The sequence below is a fragment of the Odocoileus virginianus genome, chromosome 6 (genome assembly GCF_023699985.2).
Source record: "Odocoileus virginianus isolate 20LAN1187 ecotype Illinois chromosome 6, Ovbor_1.2, whole genome shotgun sequence".
Taxonomy (NCBI): Eukaryota; Metazoa; Chordata; class Mammalia; order Artiodactyla; family Cervidae; genus Odocoileus; species Odocoileus virginianus.
In genome coordinates, this window is record NC_069679.1 from 4,894,206 (window position 1) to 4,919,140 (window position 24,935).

Genomic DNA, 24,935 nt, shown 5'->3' on the forward strand with positions numbered 1-24,935 from the left:
TCTGCTAGTACAGAAATTTCCCACACAGAGCATGTGTGGAATTGTATATGCCCAACAATCATAATCAAGAAATTTGAGTCTCAAGGGAGGAAAACTTTAGGGAACAACTGAACTGGTTTGCTGTGTTATCTGCCAAATAATTACATCACCTTAAATTTATGCCCTAAAAGTTGTGCTAAATCATGGTTAATGATGTTAGTCCAGAGGGTGGATTGGATTCCAATGGGAAACTAGTATTTCACTACAAGATTAGTAAGAAAAGAACAGAAATATAGTAGTGATGGAATAAAGAAGAAAATATGCTAGTCATTAAAATAAGTCTAAATGTGTGCGTACGTGCTAAGTCGCTTCAGTCATGTCTGATCTTTGCGACCCTATAGACTGCAGCCTGCCAGGCCCTTCTGTCCATGGGATTCTCCAGGCAGTAATACTGGAGTAGGTTGCCAGGCTCTCCTCCAGGGGAATCTTCTTGACCCAGGGATTGAACTCATGTCTCTTATGTCTCTTGCATTGACAGGTCGGCTCTTTACCATTAGCACCACCTGGAAAGCCTTAAATCTAATTACGGCTGTTGTAACAGATTCAGATGCAGTGCTGCATCTGCATTCTACTATGGGAGGTTGAGAGACATAGATAACTAATTCAAGACAGAAAGTGAGGAGCTAATTCAAGACAGAAAGTGATAAAGCTCTATGGCAGAATAACTAGAAATTAGAGGAAGGATAAGTTAATCATGTTTTCTTAAGGCATCTGAACCAAGTTTTTATGGAGAGACTGGATGTGATGCTTTCTAGGTGGAGAATAGAAGACACGGGAAACCATTAGTAGCTCAGTTTTCTGCAGTGCATATATAGAGGTACAGTGAGAGATACAAATAAAGATCCAAAGGGCCTTTAATTACTATCTATGATGTGTTTGCTTCAGTAAAAAATTAAGCCAATGAAGACTTTTATATAAGAGGAAAACCACTATTAGAATTATCTTTCATGAAAATATTTCTGGCCACAATGTACAGAACACTTAGGATGGGAGGCCAATACAGACCTGAACTATACTGAGATTAAAGGTATTATAAAAAGAAAGAATTTTTGTTACTGAAGAAACAGATCCTCCCATTTTGGAAAATGATTACATAGAAGTTGCAAACAAGAGTCAATGACAACTAGGAAGTTAAGCTTGAAGAGTGGTTATATAGTTTCATCACTAAGGAGATAAAAACAATATAGTGCTGGACTTGTGGATGAGATCATCAGTGTTCAATTTCTAGATCCAACAGTAACCAGGTACGTAACCTATTTTTCCTAACTTAAAAGGCTGTTGGTGCAAATAAGACTGAAAGGAACTCTGGGAGAGAAAAATAAACTAATAAATTCCATGAATGCTCTAATAAAAAGAAAGGAGACAAAAAAGGGTAGTGAGGTCTTGGAGAGGAAGGTAAAAGTTAAAAGATTTTGAGAGCATGCCTGGATCATTAAATGGGGGAGGAAACACTCTAAAATAGGGAAAGAAAAAAGGACAGATTATTTATAGCAAGAGAGAAACTGAGTCACCCTGCTTTCACTTATTAACCACCTTTTATTTTCAATAAGATCACCCAAGTGTATTTAGGGCCTCTGGTACCAGACCCCTCTTATTAATCTCTGCAACACAGTTATACTACTTAACCATGGAGAAGGGAATGACAACCCACTCCAATATTCTAGACTGGAGAATTCCATGGACAGAGGAGCCTGGCAAGCTACAGTCCATGGAGTCACAAAGGGGTGGACACCACTAAGCAACTGACACTTTCACTTTAAACTACTTAAAGATTTAAAGCTCAACAAAATGGAAATCTGATCTTCCAACCAGCATGTTCTACTTAACTAGTGGTGTACAGACAGAAGCTCAGTATAATACATAATTATAAAATTAAAATTTGAAATTATTTTAATTCAGTAGCCCATCCAAAAGTTTCTAAACAATTTAAATTGCTCACTGTAACTTGCTAATGAGTGACAGATGGGTCTTCTCTTTTACTTTTCATATCATCTATCTCCCCAAATTTCTCCAAAATGAAAAAGCCTTACCTGTGGAGCCAGAATGAACAGATAACGACCTTTCTATCTGAAGTGGTGACATCATCTGTATTGTTAATTTTGCTAGGTAGATGGCTTCATATTCCTAGAAAATATTTTAATTAACTTGAATACACATTTAAATTCTTGGATACCCAAAACAAAATGAAATTTAAAAAGTGGTTAATGCATGGATTACTGGTATTCTTAGTTTATACTGAGAACTCCAGTGCCATATGGCTGTAAGAGAAATGTTTAAAATTCCTATCTTATAATTTCACATATACTGATAAGACTATAAATCAAATCAAGCCAATAGCCTGCACTAGGGTATCACACACTGAACTAGCAATCAGTACGTATTCTCTGCCACTGGGGTAGATCTCTGACTTGAGAAGAAAATGAAATAAAATATTAAAAAATCAGATTAATATAAAGCATTTAATGGATTCAAGTATATTCAGTTCAGTCACTCATTCGTGTCTGACTCTTTGTGACCCCATTGACCGCAGCATGCCAGGCTTCCCCTGTCCATCACCAACTCCTGGAGCTTGCTCAAACTCATGTTCATTGAGTTGGTGGTGCCATCCAACCATCTCATCCTCTGTCGTCCCCTTCTCCCACCTTCAATCTTCAAGCATATATCTGGTTCAAGTATATATCTGGTTCTAATTTCTTAAAATCAATAGCTCTCTACTTCCAGTTAAAGATGAAATAATAAAGGCATTCGTGTATGTTCTTCCCTTAAAGGGAAGAGACAGAACAAGATATATAGAGAACTCCTGATTTGATGAAACTATGAAATATCGATAACCATGAATATGAGAAAGAAATGTAAGGAAAAAGAACAGTGCCTACCTTTATGACAGGAGAAAGAGAATTATAATTAGGAAGAGGCCTCAAGAAGACTTTTGGAATTCTGGAAAATGTTCAATTTCATTATCTGGATGGTAGTTACATGGATGTTTGTTTACACTTTATGCACTTACGTATGTGTATTATATTTCACAATAACATTAAAAAAATGGAACCAAACTAAGCTATGCACAGAAGATACCTGGCTGCATATATCAAACAAAGTGGGTACAATTTAGAGTTCTCCAAAAAAGGTGGCAGACCTAAGACAAATCTTAGAAGCCCTTGCATAGTATGACATATGTGTGGGTCTATCAAGGAAAATGTGAACATCCACACCTGGCATTTTTGCAAGAAGCAAGCTTCGTGGAGGAGAAACTGTTGTCACACATCTGCTAATCTTGGTCAGTTAAAAGTAAAAACTAAATCACTAATTCTCAGGCCTGACTATACCTGAGGATCACCTGAGAAGTCTTAAAACCAGTATATATATACTCAGCTTACCCCTCTCCTTGGCTGCCCCCTGCCAGTGACTCTCATTTCATTAAATGAGAATTTATGGGTAGTACCATTTATGGGTAAAGTTCCACAGGTGATTCCAGTGTGCATGTTGTATTTATGAACCTAAACAAGAAAAACCTATGACAGAAGGGGCTCTTTTTCTCCACTCACTGAGTAGAGTCATACTACTGGAAAAAACTGCTGGTGAGAAAGCCTTCCAAAACAACTGGGAAAATTTAAGCTGCCTCTATTTCCCAATCTCTTCCCACAACTTTATTATTGGGAAAATGGCTTATCTAGAAGAATGTCTCCAGTTCAAAGATGACCAATAATCAAAAAGGAACCAATATAAGTCTTATATAAAGGTGTTTGTAAGGGGAAAAAAGCAACATTATAACTGAAAGTCCATATATGAAGAAAACTGCATGAAAATTACACGAGGCAGGTGAAAATTGTTAATAATTCTCCACAAAATCAGTGAGATGTGGCCTTTCTGAAATGAGTTCAAAGAGGAGATAAAAGGACTCATGGAAGAAATGTAACAATGAAAGAGATGACATAACTCTTAGAGCTCAATAGAAAAACAGCAAAAAGAAAACAAACCACAGAAATGATGACTGTAAGAGAATCAACAAAGAGGAGAACAGACCATACCATGCAATTCTAGCACATCATTAACGCACCCTTTTCTCCTGGACTGTTCCCAACAGCACATAAACATGCCCTTTCCTACCATGTTAGAAAACAAACAAAACACCCCTCTTAATCCTAGTTTCCCCTCCAACTACTGTTTTTCTGTTTTCCCCTTTTAATTCCTGGAAATATCTATTCTTGCTGTTCACATTCCTCTCTTCCCATTATGCTTATATTCCCCATTCCACAAAAACTTGTTTGTCAAGGGCACTGATCACTTCGTGCTCCTAATCCAATGTCAGTTCTCAGCCCTTACTTAACCTATTATCAACCTTTGAAACAAAGGATCATTTCCTACTCTTCAAATGCCTTCTTCACTTGACTTCCCAAGCACCAGACCATCCTGGTTTTCTTCCCAACTCATTGGCCACTCTTTTCAGCCTCCTCCTCTGCTGATTCCCCATCTCCCCAATCCCTACATGTTGGGAGTACATTGAGCTTCTGTTTCTGAAGGCCTTCTCTACCCACACTCCCTTCTCTGGTACTCTTAGTTGTAAAGCTTTCAATAGCATCCACATACTGAAAACCCCTAGATATAAGGTTCTTTCTCATGAACTCCAGGCTTATATGCAGACCTGCCCACTATCTAATAGCTCTCCTAACCTTAACACGACCAAAAAGTCTCGATTTTATTCCCTTCAAATTTCATGCAGTTTCTCCTATACAAGTAAGCAACAGTTCCTCTTCCAGCTGTTCAGACTAAAAGGCTTAGAATCATCCCAGTCTCTCTTCTTCAATTATTCAGCAAATTCTGTAAGCTATACTGTCAAGTAAATCCAGAATCTGATCTCTTTTCATCAACAATCACTTCTGTCTAAATCCATATTCTCTCTTGACTCCCATCACTCCACTGCCTCGTAACTCATGTACTTGCTTCTGCCCTAACCCCAACAACCCTTACAATATATATACATGGTATATACTACATTTAACACAGATGACCCAGTTATTCCTTCACTTAAAAGTCAAAGGTCTTATTTATAATGGCCTATAAATGCCTATCATGTGGCCCCTTACCCCCCAGCTTTAATCTCCTATTACTACTATTCATTTGCTTACTCTGTTGCAGCTATACTGACCTCCTCACACTTCTTGAAAATACTAAGCATACTCCCATCTCAAGGCACTTGCACATATTTCTTCTATCTAGAAAGCTTTCCCCCAAGTATCGAAATAGCTCATTCTCTTAATTTCTTCAGGTCTTTGGTCAAAGAATATTTTTGCAATAAGGCCTTTTCTGATCACCTTTCAAAAATGCAATTAATGTCTCACTTCCTTATATGACCTTAATGGCTCTCTTATTTTTCTCTGTGACCTATTACTGTATGATCTACTACTTTTGTATTGTTGTTGTAGTTTAGTCATTCAGTCATGTCCGACTTTTGTGACCCAATGGACTGTAGCCCACCAGGCTCCTCTGTCCATGGGATTTCTCTGGCAAGAATACTGCCATTTCCTTCTCCATGACCTACTATATATTTTAGTTTGCTGCTGCTAAGTCGCTTCAGTTGTGTCTGATGCTGTGCAACCCCATAGACGGCAGTCCACCAGGTTAGTTTACTGTCTAATTCATTAAAATAAGTTTTATGAAGTTAGGGATTTCTGTTTTGTTCTCTGCTTTATTGCCACTGCTTATAACAATGTCAAATAAACATCTGATGAAACAACAAAGCATGGGAAAGGAAAGAAAAGCTTGCCAAAAATCAAGCCAAATGACAAAAAAAAAAAAGGTGAAAATAAATATAGAGAAAATGGTAGATATGGAAGAAAGAAAGAAAACAATATAAAATATGTCTCTGGGAGAAAAAAACAGGCAAGTGAAGAAGAACAACAATAGCCAAATACATATTAGAAGAAAACTTTCTGAAATAAGGGAAGATGTGAATCTGTAAGCGGTAAGGGCATATTATGACTAAAAAAATTAATATAGAGCAATCAAAGATATACTTGATAAAGCATCCTATGCTCATCCAGACATAACCTCCTCCTCCCAATCAAGTCTTCTAAGAGGGATGAGTTTTAAAAATTAGGCTCCCTTCAGACTTCTCTAGGACAATTATTCAATGTTAGGTCTGTGTACAAACTCATAAGAGAAAAAGTATTAAACAAATTTTTTTTAATCTAGCCAATTGCCATTCAAACATAAACACAACAGAGCTTCCCTGGTGGTCCAGTGATTAAGACTCCATACTTCCACTGCAGGGGGCATGGGTTTGATCCCTGGTTAGGCAACTAAGATCCCACATGCCATACAGTGTAGCCAAAACAAACATAAGAGCAACAGAAAAACATTTTCCAAAATGCTAGGACTTAGTTTCCAAGAACTCTTCTTGAAAATAATGCTCAAACTCCAGGAGTTGAATAAAGAAGCTAGAATCCTATTTAAATATAGAACTCAGCATGAACAAGGAGAAAATGTGGTTATAGCATAGAATGCAAATATTAATTTGCAACAATGTAGAAAAAGTAAAATCCTGGAAATGTAACAGGACATAGTTTAAGTGGATGATCCTATATTGCTAAGTAACAAGAGGTATAATATTTAAATATTTTTAAAAGTGTAAGCGGTATCTCCTAGAAGAACTAAGATTAGTATCAACAAAACAGGTTGTGGAGAAGGAGGAAAGTAGAGGTATATAAATTTTTATCTTTTATAATGGAAATCCATTGATAGTTATTTAAATGTGATAACTCAAGGAACATATGTATATACTATAAAGTTAGATTGTGCCCATTAAGTAAACAACTTATAAACTTAAAAAGTATCAAAAGAATACAAAAAAAAATTCATCAATTTATAGTGAAAGTTTAAAAAAGATGTATTTTAAGAGAAAGCATGATATGAAAATAAAATGACAAAGTGTATGTCATTTTTAGTACAAAAAAGTGGGATAAATTCACCTATTAAAGAAAAATACTGATAACAAATCAAAATAACAAAATCCAGCCACAGGGCACATACAAGAAATGCATCTAAAACAAAGTGATTTAGAAAGGTGGAAAGCAAACCAATGAAGAAACTCACAAGGCAAATGCAAACAAAAAAGGATCACAATATTAAGGTTAATTTCAAAGTAAAATAACTGGACAATAAACATATAACTACAATGAAGATATAACTTGAATTTTATCTACCAAATAATGCAGCACTAAAATTGGCAAAGAAACTAGAGGAATTAAAGAAATAAACAGAGACAGAACAAAGGGAGTTTCAGTTTACCCCTAAGCCCCCAAAAGATGAAGTGAACAAATACAATGTGCCCTCTGTATCCATGAATGCAGAACTCGCAGATACACAGAAGTGACTATACTATGCCATTTTATATAAGATTTGGAATCCATGGCAAGGGAGTAGAGGGGTGTGTGTGGCCCTGGAACCAATTCCTCACAGATATAGAAAGGTAACTGCAGATTGAATTTTACGCCCTGAAAACAGAGAATATATCTTCTTTTCAAATAGTCATAATAACAACTGTTTATTACACCACAAAGAAAACATTTAAAATTTAGTTATATGATTTATAAAAAAAACTCTCAAATGCTAAGTAAAAAATAAAATCAAAAGTGAAATGACAGAATATCAAGTTATAACAAGAATAAAAATGTTATAGAGCAAAATCTATGTAGGATATGTAGAATATGGCTAAAGAAATGCTAAGAGGATAATTTACTGTCTTGAATTCTTATAGCTCAGACAATAAAGGAGACCCGAGTTCGATCCCTGGGTTGGGAAGATCTCCTGGAGAAGGGAATGGCTACCCACTCTAGTATTCTTGTCTGGAGAATCCCAAGAACAGAGGGATATAGTCCATGGGGTCACAAAGAGTCATAGACGACTGAGCGACTAAGCATGCAACTGAGAAAATCCACAAAAGAATAACAGCAGCAGCAGCAAAAACAACAAAAACCTAAGGAAAGCACAAAGCAAGAAGAAATTCAAATACAGAAAAATTATATAAACTAACCAGATCAGGGGGAAAAAGAAAGCACTGATATACAAAATTAGAAAAAAAGAATGAAAAAAATAACCACAGAAATTAGCAGATATAAAAAAAAAGACATTATTTTCCTCAATTTTATCTCGAATCCAATGAAATTATATAGAAGATTATGAAACCATACAAAGTGACCTAAATAGTCTATGAAAATCAGACTTAACTATTAACCAAATGAAGAAAGTTGTCCAAGAATTGGTTCACCCTCAAAATATACAAATGAATGAAATAATGAATAACTGAATTAAATTGAAAAAATCAAGGTCCAGTGATTTCACAGGTACTATATATCAAACATTAAGAAGCAGGTAACTCCAATCTAATTTACATTGTTCTAGAGCACATAAAGAGAAAGCAAGTTTTCATTTTAAAAATGAGAAAACCGTGACAGACACTAACGGGAAGATGGTAGTACAGAAAAAAAAATTTACAGACCAGTATCACTTATTCAACTAATTCCAAAATCTTAAAAAAAAAAACAAAAACTGACAAACAGAATCTAGCAACACATTAATGGAATACAGTCTACCATAACAAAGTGAGATTTATTTGTGAATCAAAATGATTCAAAATTAACAAGTCCAGCATAATGTGATTCAACTCACCATATTAATGACTTAAAGGAGGAAAACTAGGGCCAAAAAAATGTTTTAAGTTAAAAATCAGTACCACTGATAAAAACCTTTTAAATATGCACAAGCAAATACTCACTGAAACACACACACAGTGCAGTAATAAGAGCAATGACATTGAAATCAAGAATAAAGTAAGTATGAATATCACACCACTATTACTTATCAAATTGCTCTGATACAATGACCATCAAGTGAGAAAGAAACAAAATTAGAAAAGAGGCAAAATTATTATGATTTGCAAATGAAAATCTAGAACAATCAACTGGAAAATTCTTTAGAATTGTTCCTAGAGTTTAGTAAGGTTGCCAATTGAAGACATAAACAGCTTTCCTATAAACAAATAAGCAATTAGAAAACATACTAGAAAGAAATTTGAAAAAGCAATTTTAATTATAATGGAATAAAAGAAAATAGCTAGGAATAAATTTCATAAGAAATACATATATTTTATTAAAAAAAAACTTTAAAACACTAAAGGACACAGAAATTGACTTGAATAAATGGAACATACTCTTAGAAACATACTCTTTGAAAAATTTAAAGGTGTCAATACTTTCTGCACCCTTTCCAGTAAAGTTCACACCACAAAGTATGTGTTAAGAACTTGCCGGAAAATTTCAGAAAGAACATTAATGAGGAAATCTTGATTAATTTACTTAATATAAGTAATACAGACTACTTGCAAATATTATAGCATTTAAAACTTTGATACAAAGGCAGCAATAAGCAGATCAATGGAAGAAAATACAAAGTCAGAAACAGACTCAAGTGCGGATTTAGAATTTGGAATATAATAAAAATGGCATTTCAAATCATTGGCTGTGCTGTGCTTAAGTTGCTCAGTCATGTCCAACTCTTTGCTATCCCATGGACTGTAGCCCACCAGGATACTCTGTCCATGGAGATTCTCCAGGCAAGAATACTGAAGTAGGTTGCCATGCCCTCCTCCAGGGGATCTTCCCAACCCAGAGATCAAACTCAAGTCTCCCGCATTGCAGGTGGATTCTTTACTATCTGAGCCACGAGGGAAGCCTTCAAATCACTGGCTACAGAAAATTTTCTTAATATACAAAGAATCCTTACAAACCAGTGAGAAAAAGAGCAACAACCTATTAGAAAAATGGGCAAACTATAAGCAGTTGCCACTTTTACCACCATGACAACAATGATCCAAAAGTTTCATAAAACACTTTCGCTTTTGGTAATGATTAGTATTAGCAAGCAGGTACTCTTTTGTTTCCTGCAGTCTTTTTAAAGGCAATTTAGCAACATCAACTTTCAAATGCTCTCTGACCCAGCAATTCCACTCTGATCAATTATCTTACAGGTACATTCACACATGTAAACAAAGATACACCTATCAGGACATTCTTTCCAATGTTGTTTAAAATTATGAAAGACTGGGAACAACCTAAAGCTCCATGTATAAGGAACTGGTCACATAAAATTGTAATACACACACACACACACACACACACACACAAATATCATGAAGGTAGAGCTATATATAATCTTCAAGATATACTATTAAGGAGACTTACTTTTCAAGTATTCTTCTTAAGCATTACTGAATTTTTATCTTTTTAATCATGAATATTTTTCTCTTTTTTAAATGAAATAAAAACTAAAAGTGAATTAAAAATAAAAACAAAGTAAATTAAGTTTGGTAACTGAGATAACACATTTTGTAGTGCTCTTGATGTTTTCAATGTGAGATTTATTCCTGCATAACTGGATGCAATCAGCCAGAGCACATTCTTTGACTTACGATTTTTCATCTTGGAAAAAATTAATGATAATTCACAGGTTTATTCTCTTTTCAGTGTATCTTCTACACATCATCAAAATGTGAAAGAACATGAAGAAGATAGAGCATATAAAATAGAAACAGCTGCTATACTTAACACACTTAGAATCAAAATTCTCTTATGCTCTGTATGTAATCAAAATAGAGGAAAAATGGAAGACATGTCTAAGATCAATTATTTTACTTTAGATTTAACAATGTGCTTTTAATCCTTTTTTTTCTTGTCAATGGCAACTTTAAAAAAATACTTTTAAATAGATTTAAACTTGAACAAAGAAATTAGTCAGATTATGGCAATTTTTAAGTATTTACCAAGTATTACAACTAAATTATATGAACACAAGCTTTCAATTATCGTACTTTCTGACTGCCTTATTGGAGAAGGAAATGGCAACCCACTCCAGTGTTCTTTCCTGGAGAATCCCAGGGATATGGGAGCCTCATGGGCTGCTGTCTATGGGGTCGCACAGAGTCGGACACGACTGAAGTGACTTAGCAGCAGCAGCAGCAGCAGCTGACTGCCTTAAAGTGGAAAAATAGAGAAGTTACCTGAAGTTGATGGACAAATCCAGCATTAGGATTAATACAAAATCTTCTTTCTTGAACATAAGCAAATGCATCTCTGAAAACAAAAAAATAGGAAAACTAAGGTAGTGATATTATTTCATGAATTAATCTCAATTTTTCCAGAATTTATCTAAAGTAGGAACTTACCGAACAATTTACCTAGAACAGAAAATCATAATCAGACAGCTTGTACTACAGATAGGTAGTGAACTGCAGCGGGAAAATCCTTTGCTTCCCAGCTGTGTGTTCTAGAGGATACTTTTCAGCTTCTCTAAGCTTTAATTTTTTCATGTGTAAACTGGGGATCATAACAATTCCTATCTTGAAGCACTATTGTGAATATGGAAGATAGTAAGTATAACATATCATGTATAGCATGGGTCACACACACTACATGCTCAGATTTTATTATTGGTTAAATTAGAAACATATGGACTTCCTTGTGTTGTTGAGATAAAAGTGCTCAGAAGTGTATCTGGCATCTGGCAGAGACCCAAAAAATCGAAGTTATTTTCACTATTATTGCTGACATGGCACCAAATAATAAAAAAAAAGAAATATAAAATAAAATCTACCAAGCATTAATCTTTTCAATTAAATAAATACAAAGTATTTGTATTCAAATAATATTTAAGAACACCTTTAAACAAACTTTTCCATTATAATTTTAAGATAAAAATACCAAATGAACTAAAAGATTTGAATGTCCACTATGTGGCAGGCATGTGGATCCAATGTCGAACATAGCTCAAATGGACAAGGTTAACAGAGTATATAGCATAAGAATGGAAGGTTGATACAGGCATGTCATGTGAAGTTTCACTGGCCACATTAAGAATTATTAAGGATCAGAAACCTCTGAGAGATTTTTAGGGTAAGGTGAAATATGATTTATCTTCAAAAGATAATCATTTTGACTGTGGTGTGAAGAACACAACAGACTAGAGAAGGAAAGAAAACACAAGACCACTAAGATGATAACTACTGGAAGAGCTTGTATTAGGGAGATTAAACAATGAGACATGACTAGAGCTTGATTAGCGAGATTCAATCATGAGAAAGAGCCAGAATCGAGGAATATTTTAGGACATAAAACAGAATTTGGTAATGGATCAGTCTGGGACATGAGTGAAACAGTTATCAATGATTACAGCAGATTTGTAACTTGTACAAGACACTCTAAGAAAAGAAATACTGTACATTGGCCAGCTTTGTTAGTTTTAGGGTGAAAAGCACATTAGCCTCTCTCTCTTTCGTCTATGCAATATGCTTGGAAAAGATGATTTTGCATAAAACAAATAATGAACTGTGAATAGACAATAAAACAATTCTTAAGCAATTTTTCACCCAATTACTGTTAAAGGAAAACATAAAAAATTAACCTTTTAAACAAAGAAAGCAATTACATCTTTGTCTAACAAGAATTTTAAAACCTAGATTAACCAATTCCCTAGTAGTAAGCAAGCAGTTTTCCATGGGTTACTCCAACTGTAACCCATTTGGATCTATACAAGGTAGACCAGCTAGAGAGGTTAAGAGACTAATCACAGGATAAAAGGGCCTGATTAATCAAGCATAACTAGATGATAAAAATCAGGAGATTATTAACTTCCAGTTCCCAAATTGTCTCCATTAAGCTTCATTTTAATGAGAATTTAAATTGTGGCTAGGTTTCAGAATACTTTCTTACCTGTACTTCATTCCAAATGTTTCCATAATGTATGCAATAACAAAGGCAGCACTAAAGAGGAGGAAAATATTTTAGAAAAAAAACAGAAAATATACTCATTAATTAAATGCTGGAGAAAGAAAGATTATTGCTAACATCATACCTCCTGGAGATCCCTGCATTCCCATGGACAAGAACTTTTCCTGAAAAATAAGAAAGAGTTATTCTGATAGAAAGATACCTGATGCAATAGCTAAAATATATTGAAACCATGTATCATATCACAGTAAAATAAATCTTACCTTAAGCACTTTATGTATTCTGTATATACAACTTGGATACTTACTAATTTTCAAATCCTTGAATTTATTTATATTAACTGTGTGGCAACTACAATAGACTTTTAGGTTAAAAAGATTTAAAGCTGACTCAATATGAAAATAGTTCTATAAGATATTTAAGAAAGTCTATCCAAATGAAATAAGAAGTTTTGGGAAATTTGGAAAGTCTTTATACATAATTATAATTTTCATATTCTTCATTTAAGACAAATATTAACTAAAAACTAACTATAAGGAATAATATCCTAAAAATAAACATAAGTTAAATGAAAGAAAATTATTTACCTCCACTTTGTAAGCTCTCATCAATAAATTCTTTTGTCTGAAGGAAAAAGAGTGTGTTATAATAAAATATATGGAGTTACATAAGCATAAAATACAAACATATATACACAGTGAAACAAAATATACTGAAAATATTTTCCTGCTAATTTATATGAATGAAAAGTACCTTACATCAAAAATTTCCAAAATGCTACAAATACAATTATTATAAGTATAAATATTATTCTGAATTCAAGAAATTTGAAATACAATTTCTCAAATATTTGGAGATCATAAAAAAGATTTTAAAAATAGTCAATTTTCTTTAAAATACAATCCCACAATTTTCAGACATTACAAGTAATAGCAGTATAGGAGAAAATCACGTTTCATTAAGTTTTAAAAGCACAATTAAGAAAGCAAATCATAAATATTAAATGATATTAAAATACTGTTACCTTACCATGGGGAAAAAACGTATTATATTTTCAACTGGATTATCTGCAATATCCAAGACTAAATATCTGAAAATAGAATATTGTGTGATTAAGCACACTTTCAGATAAAACTCTTCATATATAAAAAATTACAAAAATTTCTTGACAACCATGAAAATAACTTTCAAAATATATTCCCAAGGACCAAGCCACAGATTTTATAATGCTTGAAGGCACAGCATGTTAAAGCCTTAAATAAGTTAACACATTAACACTTCTCTGATATCTTATGTATAAAAAAAAAATCTATCTTCTTAAAATAGAAAAATCATAAACGGGAAGAAATTTTCCTCTAGATCAGATCAGACCTAGACAATAAAGACAAAAATTGCCTATTTTCTCCTTTTCGTTATTCTTCTATCTCTAGCAACTTCCATACGACTTTAGAAGAGTTTTCTTTGGATAGTCCTGCCACCCTTCCTCACAACCCTACAGAAGACAATTCAGAGACAGACCAAAGCCTGAGAGAGAAAGAACTAATGGAAATAGAATGCAGCAGTCTGACAGAGCCATGAGTCAAACATTCATTGTTTGAACTAACCTACAACAGAGCAATAAGCAACCTAAAGAACACCTGTCCTCAAATTTTACACCTTGAAAAACATTTAAAATAAGTCATTTCAATATACAAGTCTTACTTTATTTTGTGAAAAACCGCCATTTCTGGAAACCTGCTGGCAGTTCAGTGGTTAGGACTCGGTGCTTTCACTGTCAGGGACAGGGTTCTATCCCTGGTTGGGGACCCAAGATCCTGCAAGCCTTGTCATACAGCCTCAACAACTGCCCCCGCCACACCACCCCCAACCAAAAAACAAAGAAACTTTCATTTCTAATCCATCCAAGACCATCCGTTATTAACACAACTCAGTTAAGTAACTGAGTTATGAAATTAAAATGTAAAGCCAATATTGCTTTATTATTTTGGTGGTAGCAACTTCAGTAAATTCATGACTTATCACAGAGAAGCTATACCCAGGACATTTTGGCACTAAAAACAAAAATTAGAAAGGAATAGTATAGCATTTTAAAATATAACATTGTCATTTTCTTTAATATATACAAGTCTAAACGTGTGTACACATGACATGCATGCAAGTGTGCACTGTAAGTTGCTTCAGTCCTGTCCCAACTCTTTGCCACCCTATGCACTGTAGCCCACCAGGCTCCTCTATCCATGGGGACTCCCCAGGCAAGGATACTAGAGTGGGTTGCCATGCACTCCTCCAGGGGACCTTCCTGACCCAGGGATTGAACCTGTGTCTCCTATGTCTCCTGCTTTAGCAGGCAGGTTCTTTACCACTAGTGCCACCTGGGAAGCCTGCGTATACATGAAACACATACATAATAAAAAAATTTAGAATGAAATTTAACAAAAAAAAACTCGTGCTCCTCTGGGTTGTGGAATTATGGATGGTTTTTTAAAGATTTTTCTTGGTGTCATTCTGTATTTTCATAAATACATATAAAGAACAAGTGTATCTTTTGGAATTAGAAAAAATTCAATCTATTTCATTTTAGATTACATGCATTCCCTTTTTAAAACTAATTTTAACTGAAAAATGTGTATGCACAGTAAAAAATTCTAACAGTATAAAGATATCTGCAATGAAAACTAGCTTTCATTACCATCCCAGACCCTAAATTTCCCTTCCCAGAAGTAACCACAGTCAAGTTTCTACTCTGTCAGTCCAGAAATTTCCTATACATCTATAATAAAGCCTAATATACTGCACACACTCTTAAACACTTTGAGAGTACACATGTAGCTCTGCACCTTGTTTTCTTCATGCAATAAATCGTAAAGATTAGTCTATATCAGCACATACACAAATATTTCATTCTTTTTCATGACTACATAGTCTATTATGTATTCACAAAATATATTTGAGTATCTTACACTGAGGGAATTTAGGTTCCTTTCATTTTTACAAAAATAAAGCAGAACATTAAAAGATTTTTAAAATATATGGTTTTATAAAAGTATTTCTAGAATGATATCCAAAGAAGAGATAACAGTACCTGCCTCCTAGCTAGGGATAAATTAGGTAGCTGGGTTTAGGGAAGTAAAGAAAACTTTTCCTCTCATACCTTTTTGACCCTTTGGTTTTTGTATCATGTGTAATATATGCTTTATTTTTTAAGTGAAACCAAAATAAAGAACATTAAAAACCATCAGATGTTCAACCTCATCATTTTAAGATAAATGTGAAAGGCAAACTAAAACTAAACAACAGTTTTTACTGAAGGAGATCACAAAGCTGAAGGGCAATTTACTCCAGATCAGGTGGTGAAGGGGCTTGCGATAAGGCAATGAAGCTACCAGCGAGGCCATGCAGGGCTAACCAAGACAGACGGGTCACAGTGAAGAGTTCTGATAAAATGTGGTCCACTGGAGGAGGAAAAGGCAAACCACTCCAGTATTTCTGTCAGCAGAACCCCACGGACAGTATGAAAAGACAAAAAGATATGACACCGGAAGACGAGCCTCCAGGTTGGAAGGTGTCCAATATGTTACTGGGGAAGAGCAGAGGGCAATTACTAATCGCTCCAGAAAGAATAAAGTGGCTGGGCCAAAGTGGAAATGACACTCAATTGTGGCTGTGTCTGGTAGTGAAAGTAAAGTCCAATGCCATAAAGAACAATACTGCATAGGAACCTGGAATATTAGGTCCATGAATCAAGGTAAACTGGACACAGTCAAGCAGGAGATACCAAGATTGAACATTGACATCTTAGGAATCAGTGAACTAAAATGGACTAGAATGGGTGAATTTAATTCAGATGACCATTATAACAACTACTATGGGCAAGAATTCCTTAGAAGTAATGAAGTAGCCCTCAGAGTAAAAAAAAAAAACCAGTCCAAACTGCAGTACCTGGGTGCAACCTCAAAAATGACAGAATGATCCTGCTTCATTCTCAAGGCAAGTCATTCAACATCAGTAATCGAAATTGATGCCCCAACCAGATATTGAATAAGCTGAAGATAACCAGCTCTAAGAAGACCTACAACCTTCCTAAAACTAACACCAAAAAACAATGTCCTTTTCATCATAAGGGATTGGAATACAAAAGCAGGAAATCAAGAGATACCCAGAATAACCGGCAAGTTTGGCCTTGGAGTACAAAGTGAAGCATGGCAAAGGCAAAAAGAGTTTTGCCAAGAGAACACACTGGTCATAATAAACACCCTTTTCCAATAACCCAAAAGATGACTCTACACACGGACATCACCAGATAGTCAACACCAAAATCATACTATGTTCTTTGTAGCTAAAGACGGAGAAGGTCTACAGTCAGCAAAAACAAGACCTGGAACTGACTGTGGCTGAGATCATGAGCTCCTTATTGCAAAATTCAGGCTTAAATTGAAGAAAGTGGGGAAAACCATTAGGCCATTCAGTTATGACCTAAATTAATTCCCTTATGATTATACAGTGAGGTGACAAATAGATTCAAGGGATTAGATCTGGTGGACAGAGTGCCTGAAGAACTATGGACGGAGGTTCATAACATGGTACAAGAGGCAGTAACCAAGACCATCTCAAAGAAAAAGAAATGCAAGAAGGAAAAATGGTTGTCTGAGGAGGCTTTTCAAATAGCTGAGGAAAGAAGAGAAGTGAAAGGCAAGGAAGAAAGGTATATCCAACTGAGTGCAGAATTTCAGAGAATAGCAAGGAGAGATAAGGACTTCTTCAATGAACAATGCAAAGAAACAGAGGAAACAACAGAACGGGAAAGACTAGAGATCTCTTCAAGAAAACTAGAGATATCAAGGCAACATTTCGCACAACAATGGGCACGATTAAGGACAGGAACTGTAAGGACCAAACCAAAGTGGAAGAGATTAAGAAGAGGTGGCAAGAATACACAGAAGAACTATACAAATAAGGTCTTAACTTGGATATCTACAATGGTGTGGTCACTCACCTAGAGCAGGATATCCTGGAGTGTGAAGTAAAGTGGGCCTAAGGAAGCATTACTAAGAACAAAGCTAGTAGTGTGTGTTAGTTGCTTAACTGTGTTCCAACTCTCTGAGACCCCATGGACTGCAGCCTGCCAGGCTCCTCTATCCATGGAATTCTCCAGGCCAGAATACCAGAGTGGGTTGCCATTCTTTCCTCCTGAGGATCTTCCCAACCCAGGGATCAAACCTGCATCTCTTACATCTTTTGCTTTTGGAGGCAGGTTCTTTACCACTAGTGTCACCTGGGAAGCCCAAAGCTAGTAGCGGTGATGGAATTCCAGGTGAGCTATTTAAAACCCTAAAAGATGGTGCTGTTAAAGTGCTGCACTAAATATGTCAGCAAATTTGGAAAACTCAGCAGTGGTCACAGGACTATAAAAGGTCAGTTTTCATTCCAATTTCAGAAAAGACAGAACTGGAGATCAAATTGACAACATTTACTGGATCATGGAGAAAGCAAGGGAGTTCCAGAAAAACATTTATTGCTACTTCTTTAAACCTTGACTGTGTGGATCACAGCAAACTGTGGAAAATTCTTGAAGAGATGGAAATACAAGACCACCTTACCTGCCTCATGAGAAACCTATATGCAGGACAAGAAGCAATAGTTAGAACTGGAAATGGAAAAACTGATTGGTTCAAAACTGGAAAAGGAGATACGGCTGTATATTGTCACCCTGATTATTTAACTTATATGGAGACTACATCACGTGAAATGTGGGGTTGGATGAATAACAAGCTGGAATCAAGATTGCCAAGACAAATATCAACAATCTCAGATATGCAGATGATATCACTCTAATGGCAGGAAGTGAAGAAGAACTAAAGGGCCTCTTAATAAGGGAGAAAGAGGAGAGTGAAAAAGTTGGCTTAAAACTCAACATTCAAAAAACTAAGATCATGGCATCCAGTCCCATCATTTCATGGCAAATACAAGGGGAAAAAGTGAAAGCGGTGACAGATTTTATTTTCTTGGAGTCCAAAATCACTGCTGGTGACCACAGCCATGAAATTAAAAGACACTATGCTCTTTGGAAGAAGAGATACAACAAACCTAGACAGCATGTTAAAAAGCAAAACCATCACTTTGCTGACAAAGGTCCCTATAGAGAAAGCTATGGTTTTTCCAGTGGTCATGTACGTATATGAGAGTTGAATCATAAAGAAGGCTTAGCGCTGAAGAACTGATGCTTTCTAATTGCAGTGCTGGAGAAGATTCTTAAGACTCCCTTGGACTGCAGGGAGATCAAACCAGTCAATCCTAAAAAAACTCAATCCTGAATATTCATTGAAAGGACTGATGCTGAAGCTGTAGCTCCAATACTTTGGCTACTTGATACGAAGAGCCGACTTACTGGAAAAGACCCTGATGCTGGGAAAAACTGAAGGCAAAGGGACAAGGGGGCAGCAGAGGATTAGACAGTTAAGAGAGAACCACTGACTTGATGGACATGAATTTGCACAAACTCCAGTAGATAGTGGAGGACAGAGGAGTCTGGTGTGCTGCAGTCCATTGACTGCAAAAAGTCAGACATGAACTAGCAAATGAATAAGATTGGAAAAAATTAAAAATATTTTATAATTTTGTCTGAGAGAGTTGCACTGGGAATGCAAACTGATACAACTCACTGGAGGGCAATTTGTAACATCTACTAAATTTAAATGCTCACACTCTTTAATCCAGCCATTCTACTACAAATATATCCTACTGCTATAATCACATATGAATTAAATGACATAGAGGGATAGTCACTACATTATCAAAAGTCTGGAAACAATCTAAATGTCTAACAATAGGAGACAGTTTGAATAGATTTTAGTAGAGTAATATAGTAGATTACTGTCTACTTAAAAAGAATAACACAGGAGTTCTCTGGTGGTCTAGTGGTTAGTATTCCAGGCTGTCACTGATGTGGCCCAGTTGGTCAGGGAACTGAGGTTCTACCAGCCAGAAGATGCAATGAAGAAAAAAAAAAAAAAAGAATGTAGCTAAGTAATAATATGAAGCAATCTCCAAAATACATTTTTTTAAAAAAGCCTAAATTGATCTGTGTATATATATATGTAACATAACTCCAGAAAGATACTCAAAAAGAAGTAACAATGGATACTTTTAGTGAGGGGAATTGAGTATTTATGGGACAGAAATAGGGAAACTACTTTTCAGTATACATTCTTTTGAACATTTAGAATTCCACATTATGTGCATAAATTACTTATTTAAAATATTTTAAGGGAAGTTTATTCTTCAAATGATGTACTGTATAACCCATCTTTATAAAACATATATATATACATATATATACATATATATGTATATATATACACACACACACACAGAAGTCCAATATAATAAAATCAACTTAAAAACATTACATGTTTGATACCCATAACATTTTTATATATTACATCAACAATTCTTACCTAAATAATTGTTGAAAGTTGGGTTTAATAAAGTTTGCTTCAATATTTTGTCGTATACATATTACATGAGTTATTCCATGTTTCTGTAGTATAGGTAGCTATTAAAAAAAAGAAATAGTTATAAAATACAAAACATCATCTTACTGTAATAGAGATTTGAAAATACACAGGACTCAACTTTATAGTAAATATAGCCACATCTGAGCTTTAAATACAGGGAATCAAAGCTAATTTCATAATAACATCCCTGAAGTCATCAGCAAAATCTTTCAATGAGTCAAGATAAACACACTACATGTCTTCAAAAGGCTTACAGAATTATTTTATATTGATAATTTTAGAGCTTGATATAACCTTAAAGATAATTTATTTGGGAAACAATATTATACCTTCATTATATTTATTAACCCTTTGACCTTTATATTATGTATAACATACTTTATATTTATTATAATTTACATTTATATACTCTTTATTATTTACTTTTAATACTATATAGTGGTTAAAGGCATGGGCTACGTACAGAGTCATGAGCCATGGAGCCCAAGCTCTAGATCCCAGCTCTGCTAATGACCTGAGCACTGTGGCTCAATTTTCTCACGTGAAAACTAGGAAAACACTACCTATTCACTGAATAGTTGTGAGAATTCTATAAGATAATCTTTGGCATAGTGGCTGGGACACATAGCAAGTACTTTTAATAAATGACAGTTATATATATTGGCTATAATTCTTATTTATTAGAGAGAACTACTCTAACATTAAAGCAGTTGTTCAACATCTCCGACCTAGTTAACAGCAGTGCTGGAGCCCAAATCTCGAGACTACTCTCTGCGTCTCCCAGTACAGTTTTTCTATTTTAAACTAGAATTAATTTATACAATTCACAAAAACTAACTTCTAGGGTTTAAAAATTCTCCTAAAGTTAAAACTGGCAACTCCAAAGTATTCTGTGGTGCTTTGTGGCTCTATATTTAAAGCAATTTAACATAATAATTCTAAAAATTGTAAGTTTTTATTTGCAAGTGACTATAGGTTTCAGTGCAATTTACAGACAACATGTTATTTAAATAGTTAGAACATATATGCCATGAGAATAAGGACTTTGTTCACTGATTCACGGTAATTATGTGTAAAGCAGTGCCCGGAACATAGTTGTTGTTCAATAATTACATGTTCAAGAAATGAATGAACAAATAATGAACAATCAGAATTATTAATAAGCCTGCATTTTCTATTTTCAGTTTATAATCCTATCTATTTCATTCCCTTTCTGTATTAATAGAACAGCAATACTAATAATTCATGAAAAAAGTTAAAGATTAATTTCTACTTGCTACAGATCGAATGCTTGTGTCTCCCTAAAATTCCTATGTTGAAGCTCTAACCTCCAAGGTAATGATATTAGTTAGTGGGGCCTCTGGTAGGTAATTAGATATAAATGAGGCCATGAGGTGGAGTACCCATGATGGAATTAGTGCTCTTATAAGAGGAACAGGCATCAGAGCTTCATCCCTCTGCCATGTGAGACTACCTCAAGAAGGCAGCAAACCATGATGGCGCCCTCATCTCAAACTTCCCAGACCCCCAGAACCATGAGAACTAAATGTCTGTTGCTGAGACCATCCAGTCGATGGTATTTTATTATAGCAGCCTAAGTCAAGAAAATGTGGTTTCTAAATGTCAATTTTTGCAGCAAAGTTTCCTATGTCTGGCATAGATTACAGCTCAGTTATCTTTGTATTTCCTGAGTACATCCTGAGACAAGGGAAAGGAGGTTAAGAATTTGGTAGGATTAATAATAAATCAATGTTCTATATTCACATTTATAGAACCTCCAAAGTGAATTCAATATTCATTCCTTTGTCTATCACTGATCTATATGTGAATTTTTCATATCTACTCTATTAATATGAGAAACTACAAGAAGACACATATAATCAGGGATAAAACCTGTTTGTTTTAACAAGCTTAGAAGGCACATTAGATTACTAAGTAAAAACAAACCTTAAGACAGAACCCAAATATAATAGCACACAAAACATTTTTTTTTTTTTGGTTTTCAACAGACTTTCATTTATACAAAGCAAACTATAATCTTATCTCATACCTGCAAACAGAAAAATTTTATAAAAAGAAATAGTTCACTACCTACAAAGACCCTAAATATGTCCCTTTTATTAAAACTGTATTTGAATCTAATCAAAGGCTAAACTAAATGAGTTTATTAGGAGCTTATTCCTTAAGGTTTATTTCTATTATTCTTCTGCTATTACTGTTTTAGATGATATGAAAAGAAATATGGGCTGAACTATAATGATTTATGGTGGGAAATAATCAAATTTTGCCATAGAAACTTTTCTTCAATCTAATGAGACCACAGTGAAGTTAGGGGGAAGAGGTTTTCAGACAATATATCTGTAAACAAATACTTACATATTAATATGACAAAGAGTATAATACGTATATTTATAAAGCACAGTGAGAACACCAAAAGCAAATAGTCTAAAATCATTCTGAACCCCAGTATTTGTGAATACTACCTTATTTGGGCAGTAAATTTGCTTTTACAAAGTAAGTCACAATTAAATCTACAGATATCTACCATATCCTTTTCTTAGTACTTCTTTAAACATAAATTTTTATCAACATCCCACCTTCCCAACTTAGTTGCAGGCCATCAAATGACTACTATTACTCTTAGATATGCCTCAACAGTCAAAAAGCTTTCCAGTTCCAAAATGAATGACATAAACTTAAAAAAAAAAACTCCCCATCACCTAAGATTGATAAATATATCAAATTATTTCAAAAAAGTTTTTAATTCTAAAGTTTTTTTAAAAACCTATACACGTATCAAACTGACTTCTAAATAGGCAGGGTATTAAGGAAAACATCTGTGATATAATGTTTTATATTATAATTCAAAGAGAATTAGCATTGCCATAATTCATAGGGCTGAATCCTCTTGGAATTGGCAACAACACTGCTATTAATACATACATCTGAATGAGATCTACCCTTTCAATTGTGTAACTGAAGAAATACATTTCAGTGTAAATATATAGGACACCTAAATATATAATACAACACTTTACAACCTGGAGGTTCTAGATTTCCATAGTCTGGAAAAACAGAAATAAAATTTGAGTCACTTCAATTAAAATATGTGGGTTCTATGAGTGTATTTGTACACACTCATGTACGCACACTCTATTTTATCCTTTAACTAATATGTTAAATAATCTTATTGGGGGATTTAATTACATCTCATATTTCTCAGAAACTATGATTAGCAATTACAGATGTCCAATATCCACATTAGCAATTCCAGGTATCTTGGAAGGTAAATAAATTATTAAAGGTCAGTTTTTTTGAAGTATTTTAAACACATGGATTTCATGAGAGAAAAAATACAAAACCTCACTTGTGATTTGTGGTTAAACCCTTGAGAATCACTGGTCCAATAAAATCTGAAAAGAAGTAGGTACTCCAGAGTCACAATTACTGCTAATATGCAAAATCAGTGGACACTTCCTCAAACAAAACTCTTTCTACTAAAAAAACTTACCCCATGTAGTTGGTTAATAAAGTCTACTGATGAATCTAATTTAAAGTTCTTACCTTGCTTTTCATGGCAGAAGAATATGGGCCTAAAAACAAACCAGGCAGAATTTCCTAGAAAAAAATATTGAGCTATTTACCACCAGCAGTTTAAATCTATACAAAACATGTACCATGTATAGTAATTTGCTACAAAGTTTATTATTTAGGGAGAATTTTCTAGCAACACTGAGCAAATGACTGTGAAGAGAAATGCAGATGTGCTTTATAAAACAGGATGACACATTTAAAATTTAAATTAGTTCTGAAAAGTTAGGTATTTGAACTTCCATAGTGCTTTTTTATAAGCAGTCTGAGAATTAGTATTTTGTATTGTTGTCTTTTCGATTACTAAAACACCTCTAATTTTACTTCTATTCTCTGCTACAGTCTAGAAATAAAACAGGTATTAAAAAAAATCATCCCTTTGGAATTACACAAAATCTTATTCAATCATATCAAAAGTAGCACAAGATAAAATAAGATTACAACTGTTACCTAAGTATTACTGCAAAGTTTCAAAAAAAGACTACAGACATAGTTTCTGCAATTTATAACTAAATAACTTTATAAACAAATAAATTATAAATAAATAACTTCTGAATGGTGAATTAAAATTTATTCTATGAGAATTCAATATAGAAACTATTCAGTAGGAATATATCATACCCTATATACTAATACAATTTTGTACTTCAATTCTATGGGATATCAAAATTATTTATGTATAGATTTAATAGCTTCTTGTATGCAGAAACTAAATTTTACTCATATTTCCATTCCTCATAGCAGCAAATAAAATACCTCACGGGTAATCATATATTTTTAATAAGTGAATTTTCACTAAGAGAAACAGGTTTTTTAGAGGTCAAGGAATTCCTGAGTAGGAGAGACACTGCTTGACCTTGGGAATGGCAGATGTGAATACGACACAAAAAAGTGCTGCTATGTAGGTTCAGTTCAGCTGCTCAGTCGTGTCCGACTCTTTGCGACCCCATGAACGGCAGCATGCCAGGCTTCCCTGTCCATCACTGACTCCCGGAGCTTACTCACACTCATG

General features: G+C 34.4%; 1 protein-coding gene across 5 annotated transcripts in view; it reads right to left on the bottom strand.

The window, feature by feature from the left end:
* Positions 1-24,935, bottom strand: part of STYX (serine/threonine/tyrosine interacting protein) — a 47,767-nt gene that overhangs the window by 5,265 nt on the left and 17,567 nt on the right. For all 5 annotated transcript variants that reach the window (XR_002314511.2, XR_002314513.2, XR_002314510.2 and 2 more), the window contains exons 3-10: positions 23,897-23,950; positions 20,273-20,370; positions 13,848-13,908; positions 13,406-13,442; positions 12,943-12,982; positions 12,801-12,851; positions 11,093-11,165; positions 2,070-2,163 (exon numbers count right to left, since the gene is read on the bottom strand). Coding sequence is in view for 1 of the 5 variants with exons in the window: in XM_020897346.2 (XP_020753005.1) it covers positions 2,070-2,163; positions 11,093-11,165; positions 12,801-12,851; positions 12,943-12,982; positions 13,406-13,442; positions 13,848-13,908; positions 20,273-20,370; positions 23,897-23,950 (508 nt within the window). In the remaining 4 variants the exon portion in view is untranslated. The remainder of the gene's footprint in view (positions 1-2,069; positions 2,164-11,092; positions 11,166-12,800; positions 12,852-12,942; positions 12,983-13,405; positions 13,443-13,847; positions 13,909-20,272; positions 20,371-23,896; positions 23,951-24,935) is intronic.